Raw genomic sequence first — 20,572 nt, forward strand, 5'->3', positions numbered from 1 at the left:
TATCGTAATTTTCACCTTTGCCCTTTTGCTACTAAATAGTTTTCATAAAATTGACGTATACATCTATACTCACTGGTTTCTTAAGCTAGGAATTTGTCATGGATATCTAATTTACTNTGAATTTCATTGTAGCCACTCAATATTTGAAGACTTTAATTGAAATAGATACATATTATTGTGAACCTTGTGATAATTGACTAAGGAAAAGTTTTTATGTAACCTAAATCCTGTGATAATTCATTTATTGGTTGCAACAAAGAAGGTTGCCATTAATTAAACACTTATCCCATGTAAAGACTCAAGCTAGCTTATCTTTTAAGGGGAAAGTTAACAGATTCCCTGTGAGCATTGCCAAAAACTATATGTTTTGTGTTTTTTTTTTTTTTTTTTTTTTCATATTTAGCAAATAAGCTATCGAAAAAGTACCAATCATACTCATAGAAGATTGCAATATAACGCTAGTGTGCATAATGCATATCCCTATTTAAATGTGCTAATCCACGTTAAGATGCTTTTGTAGTGAGGGTGTTGATTTTTAGTGTCTAGAAATCATATTAGAGTGTTATAATTTTCTATATTAGTGTTCTTTTATATGAAGAAAAAAAAAAAAAAAAAATCTTTTGTATGATGTGATGTACATAGCTTTCCTAGAGCGTGAAAGTAAGAAATGTACAAACAATCTTACAGCGGAGTGTGCTAATTTTATTGGTGACAAAACAAGTCAACTTGTCATAATTTGTATATATATAACTAGTTTTGCAGCACGTGTAGGATACGTGCTAGCCAGTAGAAAGATTACAATTAAGGTTAGAAATAAAATTTATTTATAATTATTTAATTATTAAATTGCTTAGAAATTATACCATTAAATGTTTCAAAATATTCATATCTATTATCAAATCTATGATTCAGCAGTAGATTATAAAGTAGGAAATGAGACTTTCTCCACCAAAAAAAAAAAAAAAAAAGTAGGAAACGAGAAACCTCTAGAACTGATGACGAAAATACCAATAAGGTATCCACTTTTTTTTTTTTTTTTTTCGCAGAAACATTGTAATTTCAACATGACTAAAAAAAGACTTTATCCAAAAAAAGAAACATGACTACATATAACAAATTAAAACAAACCAACAAGAATTTCTCCAAAAAAAAAAAAAAAACAGAAAGAAAGAAGATAATAATCCGCATGCAAGATGAACCCATCTAGAAAAGCTACATCTAAATGAAATAAATATACTTTTATCAAAAAAAAAAGAAAAAAAGAGATAAAAATGAATGAGCTAAACCAAAACAAAATCTTCATCTTTGTTAAAACAAACCACCAAGACTTTCTAAAAAAAAAAAAAAAACCAGCAAGAAAGAAAGTAATAAGGACAAAGTTTAGTTACAAAATTAACTGTAGACATAGGTTACAACTTTACTTAATATTTTTTTATTAGAAGTGAATTTTGACAAATTCACCACTGGATTACATTTTCTTCTTATATATTTCATGCTTGCAAATTTTCAAGAAAATTAAAGATCAATAGCTATATCATCACTAAATTTTTTAAATTGAAAGTTTTTGTAATTTAAAATTATGCACAAAATATAAGCTTATAGATCATACAGTAAATGATATCTAATTGACACAAAATTTAACATATGAATTATATGTATTAAGAGTGTAAAGAATATGCAATTTAACGGTTATATTTTCAAAATATATTGTAATATTTATTTTATTAAGTGAGTTTGTAGCCTTAACTTATAACTAGTTTTATAGTTAAATTTTGTCCAAGTAATAATCAACATGCAAGATGAACCCATGTGCAGAAGCTACATCTAATTGAGATAAATATACTTTCATAAAATTTTTTTTTTCTAAAAAAATGAATGAGCTAAATCAAAACAAAATCTCCATCTTTCTTTCTCTCCAACCTTCTTCTTTTTCTTGTTTTTTCTCTTTGTCTCTCTTGTGATGGAAGCAATTGACTCATGGGTCATGGCTGACTCCCTTTTTTTTCTTTGTTCTTGTCTCTCACTATTTCTCTCCCTTACCGTGTTGCTTCACTTTGTGTCTATTAGGAAAGTAGTTGGCTGTCAAACACCTCAAACAAAGAGATAAGACAAGAAAGGTAGAGTCAAAATGATGACACTACCCACGCTTTTTCACTCTTCTGATTTAAAGTTTTTAAGGATAGAAATGTAAATATACTTGTACACAACAAACAAACGTAAAAGGAAATCTCTGGTTCCGCGTTTTAATCTTTACAATGTCGATTTGTCAAACACAAGCTGCTCAACTGTCCTCTTTTTTATATAGAGTATAAATGTAGATATTTATTGAGATGCCATGCACAAGACTTTCCTTTACTGTACTTGTATATGTAAGAATATATACTTCCATGCATTTATCAAATTTTCTTCTCTTTTTTGAATAAAGAAATTTTATTAAGATAGTACTGTGACATGAATACACAGAGGGAAATTTTATCACATTTGCTTCTCTTATTTCAAGTACCTTCTGCTCATACTAAATAGTGAACGCATCATTTTATAAATAAATATATAAATAATTATAAAATAATAATTGAAAAAAAAAAGAAAAGAAAAGAAGAAGAGTACTAGAGTACACATCATAGTGTCAGATGGACTCCAATATACGTTTGCATATAATGACTTTAATTGAAGACGTTATAAATTGTCGGGTGGAGAAATGGACTTTCAGTTTAGCCATGTATATATGGCTAGCTGGATTTGTTAAAATTTTCCGTGTCCCCTTTTATACGTTGCATTTGTATAGTCAACGTAAATTGAAGACAATTTCTGAAGTTAAATTTTCTGTGTCCCCTTTTATACGTTGCATTTTTATGAAAAACATGATTTTCCTCCTTTAATAATTGAATAAAAAATCTGAAGTTAAATTTCAAATAAAAAGATTTGCTAAATTGTCTGACACCCTAATCTAGGTTGATGGGTATAGTTTGGCTTTATATATGGTGTTAAGATCTCTTTTCCAAATAGAAATTTTAACAATGTACTTTTTTTTATCTAGATAATTTTACTTTAAAGCTCTGTTTGGGAGTTTATAAGGGAAGGGAATTGAATAGAATGGAATAATAATAAGGGAATGAAAAGGAATGGAATAGAATTGAATGTATTTAAGTAAGGGAAATGAATGAAAAAAAAATGGAATGGAATTGAATTAAGTAACCTTGATTGGATGTTTTAAAATAAAGGAATGGAAAAGAATGAAAATGGATGGAATATAAATAATCTTGTTTGGGAACAACATGAAGGGAATGGAATGAAATCATTTTATGACAATATTACTATTAGACTCCTATTTTAAAATAAAGAGTTGAATATACAAGGGTATTTTGGGAGTTTTAGTAAAAAAAATCATTAAATCTAATTTCATTCCCTCTCATTCCTCCTAATTTCGGAGGGAATGAAAATTTGAAGTTTTAAAGGAATATAGAGGAATGAATGTTCCCTCCTACTTGAACTACCAAACAAGGGAATGAGCTTTTCATTCCCTCCATTAAAACTCCCAAACAAGGGAAGGGAAGAATATTCTAAAATGATTCTTTTTATTCATTTCCATTCCATTCCATTCCCTCCTCCCAAGCGGAGCCTTATTGGTCCTTGTGTTTGACTAGGGGTTTAGATTTGCCCATGGAATTGAGACCTATAGTCTGCCATTTCTCATTAGCCCCATAATTAAAAAAAAAAAAAAAAGACATTATTTACTTCTAAAACATTAAAAAAAATGACATAAAAAAAAATGACATTAAAAAATTTAAAAAAAAAAAAAACGACATTATTTACTTCTAAAAAAAAAAACAACATTAAAAAAAAAAAAAAAAAAGACATTATGTACGTATACACAACATTACCCTTCGAAATATCACATCAAAAATTTCGTGACCATCCAACCTAACAATATAATATCATCTGCCATATTAATTGTTACAAATAAAAAACATAATGTCTACTGATAAAGAAAACAAATAGAGAAATAGATGATTGGAGAGTGGAGCAGAAAAATGTAGATTTTTACCTTATCAATCAATGAATATTTGCCAATTCAACTGGTATGAAAATTTTGTCCGATTTGTTGTACATATACTCAATATTACTCTTCGAAATATCACATCAAAAATTTCATGACCATCCAACCTAACAATATACTGTCATCTATTGTATTAATTGTTACAAATATAAAACCTAGTGTCTACCGACAAAGAAAATAAATAGAGAATAGATGATTGGAGAGTAGAGCAGAAAAATGTAGATTTCCATCTTATCAATCAGTGAATATTTGCCAATTCAACTAGTATGAAAATTTTGTCAAAAATTTGTTGTATGTATATGCAATATTACTCTTTGGAATATCACATCAAAAATTTTGTGACCATCTAACCTAACAATATATTGTCATCTGCCGTATTAATTGTTACAAATATAAAACCTAATGTCTACCGACAAAGAAAATAAATAGAGAAATAGATGATTGTAGAGTGGAGCAGAGAAATGTAGACTTCTATCTTACTCGTGAGTCATGCAGGTGGGTCATGGGTTCACTAAATAATATCTACCAACAGTCGAAATACTGGACAGTTAGATGGAACCCATATAAAATGATAAAATGTTCCCCACAAATAAATTTTTTTTTTTTTGAGAAACTCCCCACAAATAAAATAATAGCCCTTTACAATTATGATATGAGTATGACATGGTATCAAATTCAAATTTATAAAAGCAACTTATAAAAGAGTGGTGACACACATAAAAAAGTAATAATAAAAACAAAGATTTCCTATTGGAGTTTGTAATCCTTAAATTATTCGAAGGCTTACAAATATCTCAAAAAATAAGGAGTTCAAGGTGGGATATCCCAGGATATATGTGGATGCAAACTATGTTATTTATGTGGATACAAATTTAGTTTTCAAAAAAGGGATGTGTGAATCCACACACATCGTTTGTATACACCATTAAAAGACGGCATAACCACTTTTATTCAAAACTAAAAACCACCCACAAAAGGGTGATAAATACTTATGGTGAGATATTTGGTGGAATTATGGCCCATGATGTCATGTGGTGTAATCAATAATGCTGGAATTCTGAATCTGAGTATTTGGCCAGCGTTTGGATAGCAAGTTTTGCTACTCAAAGTAAAGTTGTGTTTTACCCTCTCTTTTTTTTTTTTTTTTTTTTTTAATGCAAACTATGTTATTTATGTGGATACAAATTTAGTTTTCAAAAAAGGGATGTGTGAATCCACACACATCGTTTGTATACACCATTAAAAGACGGCATAACCACTTTTATTCAAAACTAAAAACCACCCACAAAAGGGTGATAAATACTTATGGTGAGATATTTGGTGGAATTATGGCCCATGATGTCATGTGGTGTAATCAATAATGCTGGAATTCTGAATCTGAGTATTTGGCCAGCGTTTGGATAGCAAGTTTTGCTACTCAAAGTAAAGTTGTGTTTTACCCTCTCTTTTTTTTTTTTTTTTTTTTTTTCTTCTTCGCACTTTGTTGACTTTGGGGGGACAAAATTTACTGTGCATGAACAATGCGTGCACTGTTTACGCACTGTTCACACACTATTCATGCAATATTTAATATTAAAAGTGGGTCCCACAACACTATTCACACATTTAAAAATTATTTTGCTACAGTGTTTTCAGCAACAATCAGTTTTTATCAACTTTCAGCAATAATAAGTGCTATCCAAACGGACCCTATATATGTGGCGTACATGCGAGCAGCAAGGTACTCCCATACACGCTAGACTAGAGCCAGAGGAAAAAGAAAGTGACTTATGAGCGGATCATAATGCTCTCAAATTATTTGTTATCTTAAACATTGATTTTTTAGGTTTAAATTTTTAAAACTTAAAATTTATCTAATGAAAAATTTGATAACACATATATTTTGTTATCTTTTTTTATTTTTATTTTTTATATTCTTAGCAAAAGTCAGTTATTTATTGTTAGAAGATGATAATATTCGTTATAATTGTTAGAAGTTTTTAGTGAGTGGATATATTGACTATAGCAAATAAGTACTAAAAAATTATTATAGTGAAATAGATATTTATATGTTAAATAACTTTAATAACTTTGTGATTGATCAAAATTCTTATACGAATGAGATTAATTTTTTATGATATAATTATCAAAATTCTTATAATTAATATCTCTTTTAATTAATATAAAGTTTTATGTATTTTAAAAATCAAATTATTTATATCTTTATTTTGTGATACAAATAAAATCTAGAATTAATCTTAATCACTATTTTTTTTTTCATAGCTCTTGCACGTGCTGCCCTAACTATTACTTTTATATAATGTATGAAATGATGTACAGCTGTACAGCTGTACAGCTGGTATAATTCAATACGTGGAGGAGAGTGGATTTAATTTTAAGTACTAAATGTGTTTTTTTAAAAAAAAATACTAACAAATACCTTTAGGACACTCCATAAAAATAGTATCAAAATTTTTTTTTTAAATGAATTATTAATAAATGCCTTAACAACGTTAGCATGACCATTTTAAAAATACCAAAAAGCTTCGGTTCAGCTTCAAGGCAACTCCGCATAAAGACAAAAATGCTATCCGAAGACTTGGACTAAAATGCCGCCGCCCACCTTGACTAGCCAGCCCATAATGAATCTTCGTGCTTCCTTTTTTACACAGCCTTTTTTTTTTTTTTTTTGGGGGAGAAGGGCTATTGACTTGACTTGATTCTCCTAACTAATATATAAACTAGTGTAGCAAAAAATTAGAGTATTACTAGATATTCACAATGGGACGGACCTTGGTGAAGTGGTTATTGTGGGGTCTGATAGTTCTAGTTCATCTTCATGGCCACAGAGGTTGCTTTGAAGCAGAGAGGATGGGTCTGTTAGCAATCAAGGAGGAGTTTGTGAGGTCCAACCCCAGTTCCATAGAATATGTTCTCGCTTCAGGGGACCCTCACCCCCTCAGAGGTCATGATCTTCTCCCTTCATGGGTCGATGACCGCAAGAGTGAGTGTTGTGAGTGGGAGAGAGTCACCTGCAACTCCACCACCGGTCACGTGACCCATCTCTCCCTCCACAATATCTGGGAATTCCATACTAGTAGTGAAGAAGAGGATGATTATTTCTTATACTCTTTCAATTTCCAAGATATGGTCTGGTTTCCAAACGTTTCTTTATTTGAGAGTTTGAAGGAGTTAAGAAGTCTTGATTTATCTTTTAATGCAATTGGTGGTTGGATTGAGCATAAAGGTATGTTAATATATATCATCTCTCTGTTTCTAATTATCTGTAATGACTGTAATTTATCCTATGTTAATATCAATTTCGGCCAACAAATAGATCAATACCGAAGAAAAAATAAAACACTCAGAAAACTGTAATTTTTTTTCCCAAATTTCAGGATTCACCTCCACTCTCTTACATCGGTCTCTCCTCTTCTTCTTTTTCTTCAGTTCGTTGGCCTCTGTTCATACGGCCTCTTTATCTTGTTATTTATCTCTGTTTGTGTGTTTGTCTCTTAACTCCAAAGGGGTGTTTTTTTTTTTTTTTGGGTGGGGATTTGGGTGCACTGACGTGAAAGCAAAACGTGTGGAGGTAAAAGAGAAATAAAATTTAAAAAAAAAAAAAAAAACTTATAATTAAAGATTAATGGATTACAGTAGTTGANTTTTTTTTTTTTTTTTTAAAGAATAACATACCACTTTAGTTGTAATGAAAAATAATGAAAGCAATTAAAAATTTAACTATGGAGCTGATTTATCAAGTGGACTGATATGCAACTATCTAAGGTTGAATGTGGCTACACAGTTGGCAATTAATGTGTCAGGAAAAACAATTTTTTATTATTCTATTCTACACATAAGATTTTTTCATTTAAGGGATAATGTCATGAACCAAGTTGACACTACACTAAAGAGTTAGGAACTAAATTGACATAATTGAAAGGTTATGAACAAAATTGAAATATGATGTAAAAAATAAAGACCAATTATATAGTTAATCCTTTTGATAATATAGACGTATATCTATGCTCACTGGTTTTGTAAGTTAGGGATTTGTCATGGATATCTAATTTACTTCATCACAATTGATAGTGATCATGGGTTAAACTCTTGATAGGAAGTCTACCTCCCTTGTTTACGCTGACAGTGACACGAGTTGATAGATAATTTTCGCGTTCATTATAGCCACTCAATATTTGAAGACTTTAGATGAAATATATACATGTCCTTCTGAATCTTGTGGTAATTGACTAAGGAAAAGTTTATAAAAAAAAATTGACTTATGAGAAAGTTTTAGGGGAAATTACACTTTGTCTATCTGTGATTTGTTTGAAAAATACTTTGACTATTTGTGATTTAAAAAAATTGACACTTTATCCACCTGAGGTAAGTCATGTTTGTCTCCCGTTACTCACATCTGTTAAAAATAGAGGCAAATTTGTACTTTTTCTACTCTTTTATATCTCTCTCCTTTCAAAACATAAAAAACTAAAAAATTCCAGAGAAAAAATATCTAAAAATTAGGTTTTATAAAATTTAAGACAAGTGTCATCAGAATAAAAGTCAGCACTACGCATAAATAGCCGGCGTAATTTGATCCTGCTTACTTCTAGGAATTCACTTCTTAATGCTAATGATGCTGCTAAATGGTAGTGGAACTCAGTGCAACTCTAAAACTTGAGTTTTTTCCACAGAAATTATGCAAATGCTATCATGGGCAATCACACTTGTTACTGACTTACTGTTCACATAATCCCCAATAAAAAAGAACATCATGTTCGCCTGGTTACTAAGAGCATGGTGGCTTTGTAGCTTTTTTTTTGTCCATTATCTGCACAGCTTTTGATACCCATTTCAGAGTTATAAACCATGGCAAACTTGGAGTACGAGATTAATTATTCTGACTTCCTTGCCCTGCTTGCTTCTACGTGCCTCTTGGTCAGTTCAACCCTAGCTTTTAAACTTCAATTACTTCAAAGGTTAGAGAAAAAATATTTAAAAGTTAGGTTTTAATTTTTATAAAACATAGCTTTTAAATCTTCTTTTCTCTTAATTTTTTAGTTTTCTTATATGGCATAAAAGGGTAGTAAAAATACAAATTTACCCTTATTTTTAACGGATATGGATGACTAGAGATAAGCAGAACTTGCCTCAGGTGGGTAAAGTACCAATTTTAAACCACAAGTAGATAAAGTGTTTTTCAAATAAACCATAGAGTTAAGTGTAATTTGCCCAAGTTTTTATAAAAACTGAATCTTGTGATAATTCATTTATTGGTTGCAACAAAGAAAGTTGCCATTAATGAAACACCAGGGCATTGAGATCATTGGTGGCCTATGGCCCCTTATGTCAACGACTTGGGATTTGGCTTACCTTCGGTATTTTTTTAACTAGATATGTCATTTTATTTTAAATATACAATAACAAGTGGTAGTTGGTTTTACTCTCTACCTTTTATTTAGTTAGTGAATGATGTGACCGTTTTTTATTAAAATAAAATGAGATTCCATTTAAAAAAATACTAGAGGTAAGTCATACCCAATGATGTGATCAATGATGCTAGAACCCTATTTTTTGGGATAATTATTGATCTTTTTTATTCGAATAATTATTGTTCCTTTCTACAGTAATTTATTTACTTTCAGCTGGTGTTGGTTAGGATATTGTAAGCCTTAATTTACAAATAGTTTTGTAGTACAACACACAATTTGGTATTTTTCAATGGATTCACCATTTTTTTCTCCATTATTTATAGTTTATCATGTAAGATAGTCATAGCAAAATGTGTATAAAAGTGTATGGTACTAGAATTATTATTCACAATGATGTCTAACCAATCAAAAGCACTTTCCAACAACTTTTGACTTCTTTCCTTTTATTTATTTATTTATTATTTGATAATAATAATTTCTACATAATGCGTGTATAAATAATTGGGGCTTGGGGGTTGTAAGATACTCAGAACATTGCACCTTTTATGTGTTGATGCTCTTATTATCTTAATCACTTTTTTGATCTTCTACGTTCATCCTAATCATGTGTGGAAGTTCCCTCCAACTTCTCCTCACTTTTTTTCTCTTTTTGTTGTGCATGAAACCAACCCTTGGAAATTATTGGGGTGTGGGAGATGCTAACCTCGGCTGCAAAGAGCATGAGAGACAAGCACTTGTCAAGATTAAGGAAGACCTTATTGAAGATTATGGCCATCTTTCTTCCTGGAGTACTAGAGTGGGGATAGAAGATTGTTGCAAATGGAGAGGGGTCAATTGTAACAACCAAACAGGCCACGTAACCCAGCTCAATCTCAGTATCTCGGATGTGGAACCTTTGAGAGGTAAACTAAGTCCTTTCTTGAGTGAGTTGCAATATTTGACTTTTTTGGATGTGAGTTACAATGATTTTAATCATACCCAAATCCCAAAATCCATTGCTTCTCTCTCAAACTTAAGACACCTTGACTTTTCTCGTGCTAATTTCGGAAGAAATATTCCTTTTCAGCTAGGGAACCTTTCTAGCTTGCAATATCTTGATCTTGCCTGGAATAATTTTAATGAACCCGAAAACTTAGAGTGGCTCCGTCCACTTTCTTCTTTAAGTTTCCTTGGCATGAGTTTCGTTAACTTGAGCAAAGTTAATAATTGGCTCCACGTAGTGAACCAACTACCTTATTTGACAGTCCTAAACTTGAGAGCCTGTAGTCTTCCGAATATTTTTCCAATTCCTCATGTTAATTCTTCTACCTCTCTTGACATCCTCGATCTCTCTGTTAACAATCTCACTTTGTCTTCTTCAGTAATAGAGTGGTTGTTCAACTCCAATACCAGTGTTGTCGAACTCTATCTCTATGATAATCAATTTCAAGGTTTAATTCCCAATGCTTTCAGTAGAATATACTCTCTTGAGGTTCTTAGTCTCCATGATAATGAGTTTGAAGGTGGGATACCAAAAAGCTTCAGTGGAATCTGTAATTTAAAAACATTGTCTCTATCAAGTAACAATCTTAGTGAACAACTTCTAGGAATTGTTCATAACTTGACTGGGTGTGCAAACCACTCAATAGAGGAATTGTATTTAGATAACAATCACATTATGGGATCATTTCCTCATCTCACAACATTTCCTTCATTGAGAGTATTATGGCTTTCTGAAAATCAATTAAGTGGGACAATACCTGAAAGTTTGGGAAAACAATTTAATCTAGAGAGATTATATATTGGTGGTAATCCATTTGAAGGTGTTATTTCTGAAGCCCACTTCTCAATACTCACAAAATTGAAGGTGTTTCACATATATGATAGCTCTTTGGTTTTCAACTTCAGCTCTAATTGGGTTCCACCTTTTTCAGTTAGACGAGCTATATATGAATAATTGTCAACTCCCTCATTTCCCAAAATGGCTTCAAACTCAAAAAAATTACTATTGGCTTGATTTAGCTAAATCTGGAATTTCAGATACTCTAGCCAATTCATATTGGATCTTCCCAACTCACTTACACTATATAGATCTTTCTGGGAACAAAATCAATGGACACATTCCAAATTTGCTATTGGAGTCATCCTTTCCCTTTGTCATTAAATTGCATTCAAATAAATTGGAAGGCGAAATACCACCATTTGTATTTAAAGGGTCACATTTGAATCTTTCCAATAATACATTTTCAAAGCTAGCCTTGTCCTTATGTGAAGCCAGTAATAATAGTTTGGAATTTCTAGATCTCTCCAATAATCGATTATCAGAAGAGCTTCCTAATTGCTGGATGCATTTTGAAGGGCTTAAAATTCTTAAGTTGGCAAACAATCATTTTCATGGAAAAATCCCAAGTTCAGTGGGCTCTTTAATTGAGATTGAAACACTAGATTCAGGCAATAATAATTTTAGTGGGGAACTACCTTCAACCTTGAAAAATTGCACAAAGTTGATATTTCTTGATCTTCGAAACAATAGCTTGTCAGGACCGATACCGATGTGGTTAGGGAGAAGCCATCCAAATTTAGCTGTCCTTTTTCTTAGGTCCAATCACTTCTATGGAAGTATGCCTCCACATCTATGCCATCTAACACATCTTCAACTTTTGGACCTCGCTTTGAACGCAATCACAGGAAGTATACCAAAATGCCTCAACAACCTTATTTCCTTGACTAATACAAAGAGTCCCAATGCAGCCAATAACCATTCATATAAATTACTGTCTTCAAGATATGTTGACGTTACAATTTGGATGTGGAAGGGAAGAGAGTACGAGTATGGAAATAATCTTGTATTAGTTAAGAGCATAGATCTCTCAAGCAATAAATTAACTGGGGTAATTCCAGAAGAAATTGTGATGCTTAATGGATTGATTTCTTTGAATCTCTCAAGAAACTTGTTGACTGGAAAAATCACTTCAGATATTGGGCTATTACACTCATTAGAAGTCTTGGATTTATCTAATAACAAGCTAGGTGGTGAAATTCCTTCAACCATTTCTGAATTCCTTGAACTTGAGAAACAATAATTTGTCAGGCAGAATCCCAACAGGCGCTCAACTCAGTACCTTTAATGCCTCTGCATATGAGGGGAACCCAAATCTTTGTGGATTCCCACTTCCAAAGAATTGTTTTGGTGAAGAAACGCCTCAAAATCCAACCGTGAATGGAAGCAGTGGAGATGCTAGCATGCAAGATGAGAAAGATGGGTTTATAACCCGAGGGTTTTATGTTAGTGCAACCATTGGATTTGTCGTCAGTTTTTGGAGAGTTTATGGCACATTACTACTAAACAAGTCATGGCGATTATCCTATTTCACGTTCTTGAACAATACTAGAGATCGGCTATACGTGATTGGAGTAGTGACTATGGCCAGATTGCAAAGGCAACTTCAAAGCTAATTGGTAAGAATATTTTCTCTATATAAAAGGCTGTCATTGTTTGGGCCCATTTCTAGTTTCCATAGTTTATCAAACAATTTCTAGTTTCCATATTTTTGAAGGCTACCATTGAATTTTACATAAGACTTATTGTTTCATAAAAGATCATGCTTGCTCAAAAAATAAAATAAAAGATCATGCTAGCGCAACAAATATTGTCATTCTTTTATATTTTCTAGAATTTTATTCTTTGAATATTGACTATTTGTTAAGCAAGCAGGTTATTTATTTATTTATTTTTGTTTAAAATAAGATCTACACTAAATTTATCTTTCATTCCAATATCTTAAAAAAGTATTATCCTTCCTCAAACAAATTATTTTCTTTAGTTTTTTTTTTTTTTTTAATTTCTGTTTTAATTTTTGTCCAGTTTTATATCGCCATCTTACATATATCATTTTGTTTTCACACTAGGTGTTGCTATAAAAGCCTCGGACTCAGAATAAATTTCTTTGGGTGATATCATATATGTAATGTATGGGTGTTTGTGTACGGTGTGTCAATATGTGAGTAAGATTTGGTGTATTTCTCAAAACATTTACAGGGTGATTAGGTTTGTGCTTCAATAATTAATATTTGTTGAGGTTGATAATTTGATATGTATTTTAATCTCAGACAGCAAAGTGGCTATTAGAGTGTAGACTTGTTTACCCTAAAAATATTTATTTTGCATGTGCTATGATTATTGACGAAGTGGTAACATTATTTTTCTTTAAATTGCTTACAAATTACATTAATTAATGATTGACAATTTTATTTTTTATACTATTTTTTTTTTCCAATTAACAGTTCTGAGAAATAAAGATAAATGAAAGATATATATATTCTGTCAAATTAAAATTATGTAAACTCCCAAAACCTTTCGATGGTGTTCATTAAAATTATTTTCTTAAGAAAATAAAAGAAAGAAAAAGATAAAATAAACAGTTGGCATTGGCGTGGTTACTATGGACTTCAATCTGGGTTTTTATAGAGGGTTTGGATACCACTTCTTCTCACTCATTGTAGAGTTGCGTTTTGTGGTTTTTTTTTTTTTTTTCTTCAGCCGGACTTGTTGACTATTTGGAGACAAAAATCACTGTGCATAAACAGTACGTGCACTGTTCACACACTGTTTATGTACTGTTTACAATTAAAAAATATTAAAAGTGAGTTCCACAACACTATTCACACATTTAAAAATTATTTTGCTACAGTGTTTTCAGCAACAATCAATTTTTATCAACTTTCAGCAACAATAAGTGCTATCCAAACAGACCCTTAATATTGGGCTTAATGTAATGTGAGTTTAGGTTTGGTATTTTAATTTTTAAGCGGGTTTGAACTTTGGGTTTCTACTAGCTAGGCTTGGACTCGGAGCTTACTTGGGCTTTTAATTGACGTTGGGGTTATTATGTGTGATGTTAGAAATGGGGCTTTTTTTTCTTTTTCTTTTTTTACATCAATTTATGATGGGAAATTATTATTTTTTTACTATTTTTCCCCCATTACTATGGACTTCAATCTGGGTTTAATATTGGGGTTTAATTAATGTAATGTGAGTTTAAGGTTTGGTTATTTTAATTTTGATGTGAGTTTGAACTTTGGGTTTCAACTAGAAAAGCTTGGACTTGGAGCTTACTTGGGCTTTTAATTGGCGTTGGGGTTATTGTGTGTAATGTTAGCAATGAGGTTTTTTTCTATAGAAAATTTAGAAGAAATTTGACACAGTTTCTGTAGTGTCCAATGCCCTTTTCTCTCTATTTAAAAGAGAGGCCGTGGATTCTCTTGTAGCCTTGAGAACTTAAATTTAGAGTTGGTTTGGGATCTGTTTATTTAGAGATCCATTTATTTTGCTGAAACTAAAATTTTTTCACTAAAAATACCATAAATAAAGGTAAAAATTAGTTAAAATAGTACAATAAGACCTATAAATAGTACCAAAAAGTGCAATGAGACTTATGGATAGTAGGAAAAATAAACTGAATAGTAAAATAAGTTGACCAAAATAATATTTGCCAAACGTACACTTATAAAATTAAATGATGATTTTAATCTTAAATAAGGCTCAGAAAAAAAATCTTGAAAAAAAAAATTGGAGAAAACTATGACAATTGTATGATTCAGAATTTGACTTTTTTTTTTTCTTTATATACAAATTACTTATGATTATGATTATCAGAAAATGATGTTCATTTCTTGATAATCTATATATATATATATATATATATATATATCTATATATATAATTGAAACCTTTGAATCTCTCACAATTTTTCACGTCACTACAATATTTAAATAAAATTATCATTTTATTTAAATAAAATTATTTTTATTTAGTCCAAACTTAACAATGAGTAAAACTCTATCTTTTTAACAAGTTCAACTTAAATTCAAACTCATCATTATCATTAATATTTAAATAAAATTATCATTTTATCTATATATATATATATATATATATATTATCAATATATTTAATATATAAAACCGAAACCTCCGAATTTTTAGGTAAGCAATCCAATTTTCCACATCAGCATTACTTAAATTAATATTTTAATTAAGCTCCTCTTTCTAAAGGGGGAAAAAAAAATAAGGCTACTCTCTCTCACCTCCTAAAAAGAGATTGTCTATCATTCAAATTTTAATACATCCAAGAAAGATAAATATTGAAAAAAATAAAAAGAGGCTGTCTATCATTCAAAGTCTAATACATCCAAGAGATAACATATAAATACTACTAATTTTCGGCTTAAGAAGAGCACAGCACACCCCACATCCACAGGTCCACAACACAATAGTTTTATGATTTATCTCCCAATCTTCTTTCATTCTATCACTCTCACGCTTTTGCACAAACACAAAGAAACCTAGAAACCGATCTCCAATTTAGCCTAGACTACGATTGCATGAATGGGCAGTAAGTTTGAAAAAATGGTCATAATTGATGGCAAAGTATATGAATATATAGCAAAGCATGAAATGACCGATGAAGAAATCAAGCGCTATTATGATCAGTTTAATAAGAGCCGGGTAAGTCTTTCTTTCTTAATTTTGCTACAATTTTACACATCAGTATTATTTGAATAAATAAAACAAAAAATTCTAGTAGGACTAAAAAACAAAAGACTCACGTTGAAAATAGGACTCAAAAAACAATTACCACCTTTATATGATTATTAATAGAATTTCAATTCAACATATGTGGATATTTGTTTATATTGTTATTAGCGAATTTTATCTTTAATATCGAATTTCTTATTTGCTTTCATATGTGCCTGAGCTTTTCTTTCTATCTTATTCTTTTATTATACTTAGAATTGATTTTCTTTTGAGCATTTGGGTTAATCTCCACATTTATATTGACATTGTTTTATTGGGTTTGGTTTTTGGGTTGGAATTTCTACTAATTATTTTATATTGTATATGACAAATAAAACAACTCTAATTTTTTGGAGAAAAATCAAAGCTACAACCTATGTCTTCCGATAAATTTTTATTTGGTATGTTATATATAAATTTGTTGAATTTGGTTGGCTTTGAAGTAGAATTTGGGGATTCTATAAATTTTGAAGTTTTAGATCTAGAGTTTTTGGGATTTGCGTTTCAATAGGTTGATCTTAATTCTTCACCTTAAATGTTTTTTTTATTATTTAGGTTTATGTGATTTTTGGTTGATTAATTATTTGTTTGGATTAATTTCAATTAATTATTTGTTTGGATTCAACATAAAAGATAATGGAATTGGGTATTACAATTTTGATATTGTTACATGTTTTGAATTGTTTATATTGTTGTTACTACAAGAAAGTTATATTGTTACTCAAATTTGAAACTTGATGTGTCTTCCTCATAACTTGGTCTTTGTTTATATCTTTGCAATTTTTTTTATTTATTTATTTATTGAGAAATACTGCAACTTTTATTGTGAAGAGGATAGATACATAGCGTCATGAAACACCAAAGATTCAATAAAAAGTGGACATTCCTCCATCCAAGTTACAAAGCTCTGAATACCCTTGGCATGCTATGATAAAGCATGTGCTGGTTTGTTGCCTTGTCGCTACACGTGTAGAACTTGAGAGCGTCTAAAATCATGCAGCTTAAGCTGACTGCCTTCCATGACGTCAACAATTGCAGGTAGTGATGTGGTGGAGCCCTATAGAATAGTGAAAACCATGTTGGAGTCAGTCTCAAAAATCACGTCACGTACGACTACATCCCATGCAAACGAGACCGCCACGGCCAAGGCTTTTGTTTCTGCTTCCAAGGGACCTAGAGGTAGGTGCAAGTGCTGACTCAGGGCGGCAATGACTGCTCCCTTGTGGTCTCGGATGACAGCACCGATGCCCACTGTTTCGAGACCCTTGAAGAGTGTTGCGTCGGTGTTGATCTTGAACCACGGGTATAAGGGTGGGATCTAACGAGCATCTGGTGGGCTCGTGAGTTAAGGGCACTTAAAGTGGGTTGTTGGAAGTCCTCAAGAATGGTGCAAGCCTTGTGTAAGATCTCATTGGTGGACTGCCTTGTAAAGCCATGCCGTGCTTTGTTTCAGTTGTACCATATACACCATGCAACAGTGATGACAAGCTCAAGCACGTCCTAGCCAAAGTGTTGCATGAAAATGAAATACCATAGAATGTCAATGAAGTCCCTGTAGTGTACACCTTTATTGTCAAAGGGGATACCCATGGCATCCTACACATCGCGTGCGCATGTGCACTCCTAAAAGAGATGTCCGCTAGTTTCAACTGCCAATCTGCATGCTTCGCAGGTGGGATTATCTAGCACTTGGCGAGAGCAGAGGTTCAATTTGGTAAGGAGAATATTACGGCTCGCTTTCCATGCAAAGGTTTTCAACTTGTTCGAGACATTAAGGGTCCATATTTTTCTCCAGAACTGACCTTGGTTGTTGGTGTTTAAGGCTCCCTCCATTGTCTTTGACAGGATTAGAGATAAGGCAACTTTGTAGGCACTGTTTACAGTGAAAGTACCCTTAGGTGTGTGAACCCATCTCATGCAATCCTTGGTGTGTCTATTACTATGTGGGATGTTAAGTATGGCTTGAGCATCATCAAGAAGGAAGACACGTTTGACCATGTAGATTTTCCACTCTCTTGTGACTTCATCAATAAGCTCCAAAACAGTTACAGTAGTAGGCAGAGTTTGATGAGAGATGGCTTGGAATGTAGAAGGCTTTGGGAGCCATTTATCTCTCCAAATCTGTATCGAAGTGCCATCACCTACCTGCCATCTATGTCCGGCTTTAACAACATCCGGTGCAGACATTATACTTCTCCACGCATAAGAGGGTTTTCGTTCAAGTTCAGCAAGGAGGAAATCATGGTCAGGGAAGTAGCGTGCCTTGAAAACACGGTGAAGTAGGGAATGTGTATTGGTTTGGAGGCGCTAGCCTTGCTTTGCCAAGAGTGCCTTGTCGAAAGCTTTGAGATCACGAAACCCCAAGCCTCCATCTTTTTTGGGTGTACACATTTTATCCCAACTCAACCAAACCATTTTGTTTCATCCTTCCTTTTGTCCCCACCAAAAGGGTATCTAGAAGTTTAAAAACACTCATTGTATAGGTGGGGATGGCTTGTGCTACAACCTTGATGAGTATTTCTTTCGTAAATTGTGAGAGCTACTTTTCCTTCCACCCTGAGAGCTTATTATCAAGTCTTTCCTTTAGTGGCCTAAAGGTATTTTTCTTTGATTGACCTACAAGGGAAGGTAAACCCAAGTAAGTTTCATGTTGCCTAATAACTTTGGCCCTAAAACACTGTTTTATGTCTTCTTGAGTCTCAAGAGGTGTGTTCTGACTGAAAAATGAGGAAGTCTTTTCACGATTGAGTTGCTGACCGGTTGCATGTTCATAGGTCTCCAAGATTTTTTCTAGATGGGCACAATCATCACTAGTGGCTCGGCAGAATATTATGTTATCATCTGCAAAAATGAGGTGTAAGATCTGTGGGCCCCGAAGCAACACCCTGGATTACTCCATTCATAGTGGCTTGAGTGAAGAGAGCTGATAATCCTTCTGCACAAAACAAGAAAAGAAAAGGGGATATGGGTCTCCTTGCTGTAAGCCTCTCGTGGGGGTAATGTGGCCATGAGGCTTGCCATTGATCCTGATGGAGTAAATAACAGAGGTAACACAAAGCATTATGAGGTTCACCCATTTAGTGTTAAAGCCCATTTTCAACATTATATCATGAAGGTAGCCCCATTCTACTCTATCAAAAGCCTTACTCATATTAAGTTTTAAAGCCATCTCCCAAACTCGTCCACTCTGTTTTTTATTTAGGTGGTGCATAGTTTCAAAAGCTAATAGGACATTATTAGTAATAAGGCAAGTGGACATAAATTAACTCTGGTGCTCACTAATAATATCCAGTAGGAAGCGTTTGAGTCTATTGGCAATAATTTTGGAGGCCAGTCTAGAGATGACGTTGCTTAAGCTTATGGGCCTATATTGTGTTATCTTTATAGGTCTTTTCACTTTCGGGATGAGGATAATATGAGTGTCATTAAATTTAGGGGGGATAACTCCCAAATTTAAAAAAATCAAGGACAGCTTTAGTAACACACTTACCCGTTAAAGACCAGAAGTGTTGGTAGAAAAGTGGGGTCATACCATCAAGTCCTAGAGATTTCTTTAGGTGCATCTGCTTCAATGTGTTGTGTACTTCATCTGCTTGGAAAGTCTGACAAAGGTACTCATTCATTTGTTCAGTGACCACAGGACGTATTGCTGCTGTTATGGGTGTTGTATCGGTAGGGCCATTGGATCGAAAAATGGAATTGAATTAGTCCAGAACAATCCTTTCCACGGCTTGATCATCTTCTTGCCATACCCCATTGTGGTCTATAATACCTCTAATGAAGTTTCTGTCCTTGCGATTCGATGCTTTTTGGTGGAAAAAAGAAGTGTTTCGATCGCCATCGATGATCTATAGGTGCCTGGACCTTTGGTGCCACATTGTATTTTCAGCATCAAGTCGACAGTTCAAAGCTTTTTGGACCTCCTCAATGTGCTCACGGTTTAGTTGATGATGTTGCTTTAGAGTTTGTAGTTCGTTCTCCAGCCTTGTAATCTACCTTCCAACATGCCCAAAATCAGTTTTATTCCATGCAAACAAACATGTTCGACAATTGTCAAGGCAGTTGCTAATCTAGGCACCATTTGGTTGGTAAAGTCTCTCCATCCAAGCATCTTCTACTATTTCAGCACAACGTGGGTCACAAAGCCATATTACTTCGAAGCAGAATGGTGGCCCAGGGTGTTTGTAGCGGGGCTTAGAAGATGGCAAACTAACAGCGATCATGGAGTGGTTCGAATAGAGAGGTGTTGGATCGATGCTCTGGGGAACTTTGATTTCCATGCAGCGGTAGCAAGTGCCCCATCAAGGCGTATGCGAATACAACCTTCAATGGGGCGGTTTCGTGACCATGTGAATGGAGAGCCATGATAACCTAAAATATATTTTAAAAACTATCACTACAAATACTTTTTGCATTTTTTTAAGATAAAGTGTTATAATTGATGTTAATTAAAGTTGTGTCGCATGAAGCATAGGCTTCACAACAAGTGTCATAGCTGATTTTTGGGCCTTAAGGGATGGGCTGATCATGGCTTCACAAATGGGGATTC

At 32.8% G+C, this 20,572-nt stretch overlaps 2 protein-coding genes across 2 annotated transcripts in view; both read left to right on the plus strand.

Annotated features, from left to right (window-relative positions):
- LOC112029698 (DNA-directed RNA polymerase III subunit 2) overlaps nt 1-20,572 on the plus strand; it is an 84,051-nt gene that overhangs the window by 48,314 nt on the left and 15,165 nt on the right. The gene's annotated exons all lie outside the window — the stretch shown is intronic.
- On the plus strand, nt 10,049-13,536 carry LOC112029700 (receptor-like protein EIX2). The gene is made up of 2 exons (XM_065777735.1): nt 10,049-12,906; nt 13,357-13,536. Exon 1 carries the CDS (start codon nt 11,328-11,330, stop codon nt 12,528-12,530), a length of 1,203 nt encoding a protein of 400 aa, XP_065633807.1. The 5' UTR covers nt 10,049-11,327; the 3' UTR covers nt 12,531-12,906; nt 13,357-13,536.

This window comes from Quercus suber, unplaced genomic scaffold, assembly GCF_002906115.3.
Source record: "Quercus suber isolate HL8 unplaced genomic scaffold, Cork oak 2.0 scaffold_163, whole genome shotgun sequence".
Taxonomy (NCBI): Eukaryota; Viridiplantae; Streptophyta; class Magnoliopsida; order Fagales; family Fagaceae; genus Quercus; species Quercus suber.